This window comes from Pelophylax lessonae (assembly GCF_965119305.1).
Source record: "Pelophylax lessonae genome assembly, contig: HAP1_SCAFFOLD_213, whole genome shotgun sequence".
NCBI classification, from domain to species: domain Eukaryota; kingdom Metazoa; phylum Chordata; class Amphibia; order Anura; family Ranidae; genus Pelophylax; species Pelophylax lessonae.
Window position 1 is genome coordinate 56,533 of NW_028120109.1, and position 11,719 is coordinate 68,251.

General features: G+C 48.7%; 1 protein-coding gene across 1 annotated transcript in view; it reads left to right on the forward strand.

Moving 5' to 3' along the window:
* Nucleotides 1-3,346, forward strand: part of LOC309543560 (symplekin-like) — a 59,168-nt gene extending 55,822 nt beyond the window's left edge. The window contains exons 19-22 of the mRNA XM_082276031.1: nucleotides 1,778-1,954; nucleotides 2,041-2,115; nucleotides 2,201-2,368; nucleotides 3,026-3,346. Of these exons, the coding sequence (XP_082132157.1) occupies nucleotides 1,778-1,954; nucleotides 2,041-2,115; nucleotides 2,201-2,368; nucleotides 3,026-3,142 (537 nt within the window). The 3' untranslated portion in view covers nucleotides 3,143-3,346. The remainder of the gene's footprint in view (nucleotides 1-1,777; nucleotides 1,955-2,040; nucleotides 2,116-2,200; nucleotides 2,369-3,025) is intronic.
* Nucleotides 3,347-11,719: the final 8,373 nt, after the last annotated feature.

Sequence of the window (11,719 nt, forward strand, 5' to 3'; positions counted from 1 at the left end):
GATGAGGAACAGGAGGAGCAAGCCATGGTTTAGAGGTTCCTCGTGGTCATGAGTTAGGGTTCCCGAACGTCACCCTAGATGAGGAACAGGAGGAACAAGCCATGGTTTAGAGGTTCCTCGTGGTCATGAGTTAGGGTTCCCGAACGTCACCCTAGTTCCTCATCTAGGGAGACGTTCGGGAACCCTAACTCATGACCACGAGGAACCTCTAAACCATGGCTTGTTCTTCCTGTTCCTCATCTAGGGTGACGTTCGGGAACCCTAACTCATGACCACGAGGAACCTCTAAACCATGGCTTGTTCCTCCTGTTCCTCATCTAGGGTGACGTTCGGGAACCCTAACTCATGACCACGAGGAACCTCTAAACCATGGCTTGCTCCTCCTGTTCCTCATCCTGCAACGCCCATCCCTTGGTATCCCGTGGGTCTTGGCTTGGCCTTGTATGTCCTCTTCCTGACACCTTGGTTCTCACACTCCTTGTGTCTCTCTTTCAAAGAAGTTGCACGCCGCTGGATTGCTATTGGGTAAGTAATGGGGGGGTTGTGGGGAACGCTGCATATTATTGAAGCTTTTCCTACATTACTGCATAGAATGCATGACAGTAGAGAGCCTTCAGATCCACTTTAAAAGGTCCTCTATAGGAACAGAGCTGTCTTCTCTCCATTGTCCCTGACTGCCATAGTATCCTGGAAGGTCAATACTCATCTCCTCCTCTCTATCATTCTTCCTCCCCATGTCCTGCCTGTCAAACAATTTCCCATTCCCCTTCTGGGTGGTGCTGTGGTGCTAGGACCATCAGGATTGTGGCCTTCCACTTCTTCGCTTGGGAACCAGACTACTCTTCTGTTTTCTCACAGGGTGCCCCCTCTACGGGAATCCTCCCTCTTCTCACAGGGTGCCCCCTCTACGGGAATCCTCCCTCTTCTCACAGGGGTGCCCCCTCTACGGGAATCCTCCCTCTTCTCACAGGGGTGCCCCCTCTACGGGAATCCTCCCTCTTCTCACAGGGTGTCCCCTCTACGGGAATCCTCCCTCTTCTCACAGGGTGCCCCCTCTACAGGAATCCTCCCTCTTCTATCACCCGGCGGGGTAGTTTGCCTTAATTAATGCAGGGTTTTCCCCCTCTACCTGAGCCCGTTCTCTGAGATGTCGAGGTTCTTGGACCTTTTATAGCATTGGTTTTCTCACAAGTCACATGGCCGCCTCCTGATCTTCTCTTCATATTTTCCAAACGGCTTTCTCCAGGTGGCTGATTCCCCATTTCATCAGTAAGGTGCTTCTGCTGTCCTCTCTCTGTGCATGTCCACTGATCCTTCTTTCTGTGGGTTGTTAGTGTTTTGGGCTATTTTATTGCTCAGTCCTCAAATTATTATTTGGGGATGTCCCATGGTCTTAAGACTCAATTCCTGTGCTACTGGCAGGGTCACCAGGTGAAATAAAGGTGGAAAAAGCCTAAACAAAAAAAGGAATGCAGCCACCACACCGAAGGATTAATGAGCTGTAATATCACATTTTTGGTTTTGGCTTTAATATTGCTTGAAGAATGATGTGAGTGGGTAGGGTTTTACTCTGCCAGCATCCCGTTCTCCTGTAGGTGGCAGGATAACCCATATAAGCTCTCTGATTATCTTCTGACCCCGTGTCCCCTAATAAATTCAAAGACAAAAATGTACCTGCAAGTCACAAATGTTGGTGGACCACATCTTGGCAAATCCTAACCTGCAGGTATGTGGGCAGGGCTCCATGTTTTTATATTGTGCTGTGCTCTTCCTCCAGGTCTGGAAGTACCCCAAGGTCTGGGAAGGTTTTATTAAATGTTGCCAAAGGACCAAACCTCAGTCGTTCAGTGTCCTGCTACAGCTTCCACCTCCTCAGCTGCTGTCCGTCCTCCAGACATGTCCTGATCTTCGAGACCCCCTTCTAGCTCATGTCCGGGCTTTCACACCAAATCAGGTCAGTAGCCTCCATCTAAGAGTCTGGCACATAGAGGTGGACTATAGAGGCCAGATATGACTGACCGCTTCGTATTCCTTCTCCAGCTGGCTCACGTACCGCATGCTATCATGGCCATCTTAGAAGCAGAGTCAAGAATGGATGAAGATATGGTGGAAGAGGTAATGGGGCTCACGTTATATCAACATATTCTGTACCATAAGGGTTCTCCTCTCACACAGATATTGATTACTTTGTTTCTACCAGACAGCAGAAGCATCAGGTCAAGATCTCATCGCTAAACGCCTTGCTCAGGAAAAGTCATTAAAGCGACAGATACTGGAAGATCAGAAGGGAAAGCATAAGCAGGAGCCGGAGGAAGAAACCGAAATGGATCTCCCGATTATCCTGATTGAGGAAGAGGAGGAGATGGTGGTGAGTCCAGAGACAGTCTTTTCTAATGTCTTTTATTCCAGTCACTTCTTCGTCTTTTCTAATGTCCTTTATTCCAGTCACTTCTTCGTCTTTTCTAATGTCCTTTATTCCAGTCACTTCTTCGTCTTTTCTAATGTCCTTTATTCCAGTCACTTCTTCGTCTTTTCTAAGGTCCTTTTATTCCAGTCACTTCTTCGTCTTTTCTAAGGTCCTTTATTCCAGTCACTTCTTTGTCTTTTCTAAGGTCCTTTATTCCAGTCACTTCTTCGTCTTTTCTAAGGTCCTTTATTCCAGTCACTTCTTCGTCTTTTCTAAGGTCCTTTATTCCAGTCACTTCTTCGTCTTTTCTAAGGTCCTTTATTCCAGTCACTTCTTTGTCTTTTCTAAGGTCCTCTATTCCAGTCACTTCTTCGTCTTTTCTAATGTCCTTTTATTCCAGTCACTTCTTCGTCTTTTCTAATGTCCTTTATTCCAGTCACTTCTTCGTCTTTTCTAATGTCCTTTATTCCAGTCACTTCTTCGTCTTTTCTAATGTCCTTTATTCCAGTCACTTCTTCGTCTTTTCTAATGTCCTTTATTCCAGTCACTTCTTCGTCTTTTCTAATGTCCTTTATTCCAGTCACTTCTTCCTAATCCTTTTTCATTTCTCTTTCTCAGAAACCTCATGAGAGAGGATCTCCTCCAGAGGAATCTGAGAACGCCGCCACCACCACCACGTACTCTCCACCCCTGGATGAGGCTATGGAAGAAGGTCTCGAACAGAAAGAGGACTAAGTCCTAGAGGACTACCCCAAACCGTGGGGTCCACCAAGCCTCGTATTCAGCCCAGTTCACACCCTCTGCATGGTCATGCTCTTTCTAATATGCTGGAAAACAAAACAATAGTTATCCGTACATCTCGAGGTGTGCTACCAAAGAGGAACCCATGTAACAATCCGCACCACTGCCACCACCACCGTCCCCACTGGTATCTATACATCTCGAGGTGTGCTGCTACAGAAGAGGAACCCATGTAACATGCTGCACCACTACTACCACCACTGGTATCTCGAGGTTTGCTGCTGCAAATGTGGAACCCATGTAACACGCTGCAGCTTACCACTGACACCACCTCCGGCACCACTGGTATCGGTACATCTCGAGGTGTGTTGGAAAGTGTTTCCCACCGCTGCTGGCGCCTATTAGCTGTAATAAAAGGTGTAACGTCAGCGGATCCCGCGGTGTAATAATATTCCAGAACATTCTGTGAACGGAGCGTTAGAATTCACATTGTTTGTCCTTCTACTATTTCCGCTTTCTAGTTCTCTGTGAATATGGCGCCGTGTCTGCTGGCTATGTCAGTCATTAAACATTCGATGTGTCTAAGCTTGTGCTGTGAAATGGTCGGATTATTTCAGAATTGTAGTTTGTTCTGGAACAATGGGGCATTTGGAAGCTCTCGGGGGAGGGGGAACATTAAAGCTAACGCCAGGTATGGATTTTTTTGCTATAGTTTGATTGGCCCAGCTTGGAGCAATGTGAGTAATCCATACCTGACCGATACCTGCTGGCGAAGAGAAGCACTGTGGTAGTCACAGCTACTACAGTGATCCTTTCTGTCTTGGCCGAGCACCTCTCCTGCTGCACAGTGAACACAGGGGGCGCACCATGCAGAGAATGCTTTTCCTTTTTCTCAATGGATGCAAAGTCTTCTCTCTGATCCAGTCAGTAAATGCTTTGAGAGAAATGCGCAGCGTTCTCTGAGTGGCGCCTGCGCCGAGTATCCAGAGGACCGAAAGGATCGCTGTATTAATGGCGGCTTCCATAGGGATCAGCAAGGTACAGAATACGCACTCTTACATTGGTCCAAGCAAATCCCAAACTCGGAATTCATCTTTATGTGACTTCCTAGAAAATCACCTGAAGGTGTACATCCCTCTGCCAGTGGAAGTGTGTGTGTGTGTGTGTGTATATGTATGTGTGTGTGTGTGTGTGTGTGTGTGTGTATATATATATATATATATATGTGTGTGTGTATGTATGTGTGTGTGTGTGTGTGTGTGTGTATATATAATATAAATGTGTGTGTGTGTGTGTATGTATGTATGTGTATATATATATATATATGTATATATATATATATATATATATATATATGTGTATGTATGTATGTGTATATACAGATGTATAATTATCAAACCCAAGACGTGTTGGCTACAAAAATAAGGCCATTTGGAAATGCAGGTTTTTCTTACGTCCTCTGACAGTCGCCGCCCACTCATTCAGTCTTCACCAATGGGTATTGACCTCTTATCCATAGGAGCAAGCTAGGCATAATATAATAAACAAGAATAAATTGCGCTAGGACATAAATATATTAAAAGGAAATTAAAGAAGAGTCCTTTAAGGGCAAATGAGCAGCAGACACAATGTCTTCTTGGTGAAGGATAATCAGGAATTCTAAATAGGTTAGCCACGCTCAGAGGAGGTACAAAGTTCCAAAGCGATCCCCAAGTGAAGATAAAAACAAACACGTGCTGTCGGTATATCCACCACCAGGAAGGTATAAACATGCAGCTTCTTACCAGATGGTCTAAAGAAAACAGCGTTCAATCAGGGTAAACCGAATGAAGCAGGCATCTGTCACAGACCAACCATCAACAGGCAAATCCAACCAGGTAGCATGGATATCAAACATATAAAAGTGTATGTCCAGGGGAATGGACCCAACATATAGAGTAGTTCCTCGTAATGAAAATGAAATGACAATATCATTGCGCAGACATCCTTAAAAGGGTTTTATTAAACATATAGTAGAACTCTGCACACAGGGTACTCACATTCTATCCAAAGGTAAAAGGCATATAATAAAAACAGCGTGTGTCTGTTTCTCATCCAAAAACATGGCCGACCTCCAACAGCATCATGTGGTTAGGCTCCTCCCAACATGTTTCGTCACACTTGACATCATCAGGGGGCATCCTGATATGATGCTGTTGGAGGTCGGCCATGTTTTTGGATGAGAAACAGACACACGCTGTTTTTATTATATGCCTTTTACCTTTGGATAGAATGTGAGTACCCTGTGTGCAGAGTTCTACTATATGTTTAATAAAACCCTTTTAAGGATGTCTGCGCAATGATATTGTCATTTCATTTTCATTACGAGGAACTACTCTATATGTTGGGTCCATTCCCCTGGACATACACTTTTATATGTTTGATATCCATGCTACCTGGTTGGATTTGCCTGTTGATGGTTGGTCTGTGACAGATGCCGGCTTCATTCGGTTTACCCTGATTGAACGCTGTTTTCTTTAGACCACCTGGTAAGAAGCTGCATGTTTATACCTTCCTGGTGGTGTATATACCGACGGCAAGCTAGGCATAAGACTTGTTAAAAACGAAGTAATTTACATAGACACACCTGTAGGGGGCTGTCCCACTGGTCCAATACCCCCCTGCTATCAGCATTCCCAACTCAGTTTGTCTTCTGCCTAGATAGGAGTAAGATAGGCTATCCCTGTGCTGGGGCTACAGTCTCAGTCTTTCTTCTATTGTAATACTTTTATTTTGCTGCAAAGTGTTTTCTTTGCACTATTAGCCTTTTATTTGCTATGCGCTTAGTTAGTCGGTTCTCCGGAAGACTACAGCGTTTGCGGAGCTGGGAATCTAACTGGTTGTCCTGACATTTCAGGACAGAGGATCTTAAGGAATCCCAGCCCGCCATCGAGCGTTTAGCAGGCTATGTGTGCGTCCTGGCATTGCAAACGACCTACCCCTGTCCTGAGGGGCACAAGCCTGCGAGGTGGCTACCTCGCTGGGATGCCTAAACATGCGGTTCTAAACGTGAGACGAGTCCTCTTCTGGGCTGCCGCCCCCCCCCCCCGCCGTCTGGGGTGGGGGGTTCCCGCATTTTGCAGGCTCCCACGCCCTGTGTAGCAGTAAGTATTGCTGTATGTGTGGGGCCTCTGTCTGGGGATTACATTCTGTGTGTCTGTCTCCCCTCGTGTCTGTGTCCGGGGCTCGCATCTCTCCCAGCCCTGTGGGGGCTTCTGAGCATGTTATGCTGTGTGGGGGTTTGTGGGAGTCCCTAACCCTGTCCGCACTATTTGGTGTATTTGGGGGTACAGTCATGGTGCGGCGGTCCGCTACGGTGTGAAAACCGTGGAACCGCCATTTTTGGTGTGGGCAGCTGCTTGGCCTCACTGTCGGCGCTGCTGCAGCTCCTCTCTGTAGTGTTTTTTTGGCGCCTTCGGGCGCCATATTGTGTGTGGCACTTCTTTTCACACGTTCGGCGGCCATTTTCCCGAAGCCTCCCATTCTTCTGCATTGACAACCATTTTCCTTAGGCCACATCTTGTTAGTCCTCTAGCGGTGTGACATCACTTCCTTTTCTACATGAAGAGAGATCGTGGAGCAGCGTGGTAACACTCCTGGGGGTCTTTTCGGCTGTTTCTGGGGATATTCCTCTGCTTTCGGTATCTTTCCTCTCTCAGTGGGATACTTTTACTTGCGGTACATTGCGGTGGGCGCCGCGATCGCGTCTTAAAGGGCCAGCGTCCTTGTACTTGTCATGGAGTCCCAGGACAGCAAATTTCCCCCAGCCTTGGTTAATGAATCAGGTACTCCTGATTCTTCTCCTTCTCTTGCTGCTGCACTGGTTACTTTAGCGTCCAAGGTGGATTTGTTGATGTCAGAACGGGCTTCTAGGAAGCGCATTAGGCCTTCGCCTTCCTCTGATTCTGAATCTGATATGGTTGCCTTGGACAGTGCCCCCCCTGAGGGGTCTCAGTCCTTTCCTTCTGATGGGGAGGTGGAAGGAGGATGATGGGGATGATTTTTCCCCTGAAACGGCCAAAGAACGTGCTGCTGTGGCTGCGCTTATTGCTTCTATTAAGGAGACCCTACATTTAGAGGATGAGCCCGACCCGCTGGGTAAGCAGTCTTCCTTTGGGACTCGCAGGACCCAGAAGGCGACACAGGTTTTTCCTTGTCCTGCGGAGTTTCACGAAACGGTGAACGAACAATGGCGTAATTTAAAACTCCCTTTTGTGGTAGCAAAACGGTTTCGGTTCCGTTACCCTTTCGCGTCTCCTACGGATTCGCGCTGGACAGTGGCTCCTAAAGTGGATTATTCTGTGTCCAGATTGAACAAAGCCACTCTTATGCCCTCGGAGGATTCTCCGGTGTTCAGGAACCCTACAGATAGGCGGGTGGAATCTTTGGCTCGCCACGCTTATACGGTGGCGGGTTCTTTGCTGAAGCCCGTCTTCGCATCAGTTATGATTCTCAGGCTGTGGCTGATTGGGCCTGAGTGCTCAATCGCACTCTGGAGGCGGATTCCGCCCCTCCGACTACTGTGGAGATGGTGGCTCAGATGCGTCAGGCGGTTCTGTACCTATGTGACACGGCCATGGATGAGAACTGAGACATTGACAACTCCGGCATCTTTGTTTTGTGGTTTTATTGTAGATAAAGGGGGATGGGAGAAGGGAATGAGTGGGATACTCCTTAGGCTCAACTAAATACACTTGTGACTTTATCCAGGTAAAATGTCTGTTAGCGCTGCCTTGACGCCAGCCAAAGCTCACTGACTCTCAGAACACACTGATAGAAGTGCTGCATCCACGACTTTAAGTCCAGAAGATCCAGGACTGTGGATTATGGAACTACTGACACTGCTGCAGTGTAAAGTCAGTGGCTACTCCCGCCAGCCTTGCACTGGCTTGGGGTAGTTTGTTGTAGGTTCCTGTATGGCTGCAACTCTCAACTGACACTCTGTACAATCCAGGGCCCAAACTGCAGGCGCCCCCTTTAACCTTGGACTCTTCAGGGTTCACTGACTATGTACCCCTCTGTAGCTTCAGGGTCCTCAACCTAGGTACCCCCTTTACAGCTAGCTCGCACTGGATCCCAGAACCTCTCCCGGAGTGGTCCCCTCTAGGCAGACCCCCAGGGGCAATCCTCAGTACTCAGGACCTGTGTAGGCTTTCCTGGGACTGGACCCCTCTCTCTCTCTCTCCGCAGGTTCTCGGCACACCGGATCCCCCTCAGCTCAGCACTCTCTGGATTCCTAGGCGACCCCCCGAGACATCCTCTTCCTCAGACAGGAGGAGAGACAGCCGCACTCTCCTTCCTGGGACTCTGCTCCCACCAAAGACACTGTCACACACTTCCCCCAAACTTATACCCACTCCCAGAATCCCTTGCAGCATAATCTTCCTTCTGGGGTAGTTACAAGCCTGGATGTGTCCCCTGGTTGGGTTTCCTCCACTACCCTATGAGAAGCCTCTCACAGAGCCAGTGGGGGGACTCCCCCTTCAGCAAACACATCTGGAACCCATGACACCCTAACTAAAAGAAATCATGGCTATTTGCTCTCACAAATTGTTTCAGCTGGGTCTATCAAGTCCTTTCCCTTGCTCCAGCAGGAATTTCAACTCCCGGCCTCCATGTATTTCTATTACTTGCAGTGGTCCCATGCTTTGAGGGTGCAGTGCGCTCACACGATCCCTGCTTTACCTTCAGTAGAAATACTCGATGTGATTAAGGGTCAGGACCATCGCAAACTTATCTCTTTGCTATACGAAATGTTGGGCAATAGGCAGGTGACTACACTGGCGTATGGGGTTCGGGGGTCCTGGGTGGACGATGTTGGGGAGCTGGAGGATGAGGAGTGGGATGAGGCCTGTACCCTGGTCTCCCCGAAGTTGTCGGATCGGCTGGCTCGCTTTGACTCCTCGGCATGCCCTAGGTGTTCACACTCCCCAGGCACCTTCGGCCACATGATTTGGTCATGCTCAGGCGTGCAGGGATTTTGGACGCAGGTTATCCGGTTCCTGCATGGGATGCCCGGCTACCCTGGACCCTAAACTGTGTCTCCTCGGAATATTTCCTGAGAACGACGCAGAAAAAACACACGGTATAATTTCTCTGAGAAACTTTATTCACTGCCAGGAAATTTAAAAAAATAAATCACGGCCCTTCTGTTAGGCAGAAAAGGCCCACTATACATTTACCTAGCGCATATATATATATATATATTAGTGTAGCACCCTACAAAGTTGGTGCTAGGTGAAGTATAGTGGGCCCTGGCTGCTTAACAGCAGGGCCATGATTTGTAGCTGGGCTGTCATGTCTCCCAGGTGTGACTGTTGAGACTGGGGAGTCTCCCCACTGTGCTCCATGAGAGGGGTCTCAGTGGGCAGTGGAGGAAACCCAGCCAATGGTGCACTCAGGCCTGTATCTACCCCAGAAAGGCAGATTCTGCCGCACAGCATTCTGGGAGTGGGTATAAGTTTGAGGGGAACGCATGACGCAGCATCTTTGATGGCAAGCAGAGTCCCAGGAGGGAGAGTATGGCTGTCTCTCCTCCTGTCAGCAGGATCTGGTGTCCCGGGTGCCTTGCCTGAGGTGACAGGCTGAGCTGCAGAGAGGATCCGGTGTGTCGAGGACCAGCGGAGTTGAGAGGGGTCCAGTTTCAGGAAATCATTCCAAGTTCGTGAGTACTGTAAACTGCCCCTGGGGGACTGCCTAGAGAGATAGGGGACCACTCTGGTGAAGGTCGTGGGGATCCAGGAGCCAGCTAGCCGGTGCAGGAGTAAAAGTAAAGGGGGTACCAGTGTTGACCCTGAAGAGAATCAGAGAGGGTGCCAGTGTATGGACCCTGAAGTGCAGAAAGGGTGCCTAGTCAGAGGACCCTGAAGTGCAGAAAGGGTGCCTAGTGAGAGGACCCTGAAGTGTAGAGGGGGTGCCTAGTGAAAGGACCCTGAAGTGTAGAGGGGGTGCCTAGTGAGAGGACCCTGAAGTGTAGAGGGGGTGCCTAGTGAGAGGACCCTGAAGTGTAGAGGGGGTGCCTAGTGAGAGGACCCTGAAGTGTAGAGGGGGTGCCTAGTGAGAGGACCCTGAAGTGTAGAGGGGGTGCCTAGTGAGAGGACCCTGAAGTGTAGAGGGGGTGCCTAGTGAGAGGACCCTGAAGTGTAGAGGGGGTGCCTAGTGAGAGGACCCTGAAGTTAAGAGGGGGTGCCTAGTGAGAGGACCCTGAAGGTAGAGGGGGTGCCTAGTGAGAGGACCCTGAAGGTAGAGGGGGTGCCTAGTGAGAGGACCCTGAAGGTAGAGGGGGTGCCTAGTGAGAGGACCCTGAATTGCAGAAAGGGTGCCTAGTGAGAGGACCCTGAAGGTAGAGGGGGTGCCTAGTGAGAGGACCCTGAAGTGTAGAGGGGGTGCCTAGTGAGAGAACCCTGAAGTGTAGAGGGTGCCTAGTGAGAGGACCCTGAAGTGTAGAGGGGGTGCCTAGTGAGAGGACCATGAAGTGTAGAGGGGGTGCCTAGTGAGAGGACCTTGAAGTGCAAAGGGGGTGCCAGCGGTTGGGTCCTGAAGTGTTAAAGTGTGCAGTGTACAGAGTTGAGAGTTGCAGCAGCACAAGCAGTTACAGGAGCTACCTCAGTCAGTGAAGGACTGGAGGGAACTGGATGCAGGACTTTTGAGCTGGACAGAGTGTCAGAAGTCAAGTTCAAGTACAGGTCCCTCTCAAAAAATGAGCATATTGTGATAAAGTTGATTATTTTCTGTACTGATAAACATTAGACTTTCATATATTTTAGATTCATTACACACAACTGAAGTAGTGCAAGCCTTTTATTGGTTTAATATTTGATGATTTTGGCATACAGCTCATGAAAAACCAAAATTCCTATCTCAAAAAATTAGCATATCATGAAAAGGTTCTCTAAACGAGCGATTAACCTAATCATCTGAATCAACGAATTAACTCTAAACACCTGCAAAAGATTCCTGAGGTTTTTAAAAACTCCCAGCCTGGTTCATTACTCAAAACCACAATCATGGGTAAGACTGCCAACCTGACTGCTGTCCAGAAGGCCATCATTGACACCCTCAAGCAAGAGGGTAAGACACAGAAAGAAATTTCTGAATGAATAGGCTGTTCCCAGAGTGCTGTATCAAGGCACCTCAGTGGGAAGTCTGTGGGAAGGAAAAAGTGTGTCAGAAAACGCTGCACAACGAGAAGAGGTGACCGGACCCTGAGGAACATTGTGGAGAAAGACCGATTCCAGACCTTGGGGGACCTGCGGAAGCAGTGGACTGAGTCTGGAGTAGAAACATCTAGAGCCACCGTGTACAGGCGTGTGCAGGAAATGGGCTACAGGTGCCGCATTCCCCAGGTCAAGCCACTTTTTAACCAGAAACAGCGGCAGAAACGCCTGACCTGGGCTACAGAGAAGCAGCACTGGACTGTTGCTCAGTGGTTCAAAGTACTTTTTTTGGATGAAAGCAAATTTTGCATGTCATTCGGAAATCAAGGTGCCAGAGTCTGGAGGAAGACTGGGGAGAGGGAAATGCCAAAATGCC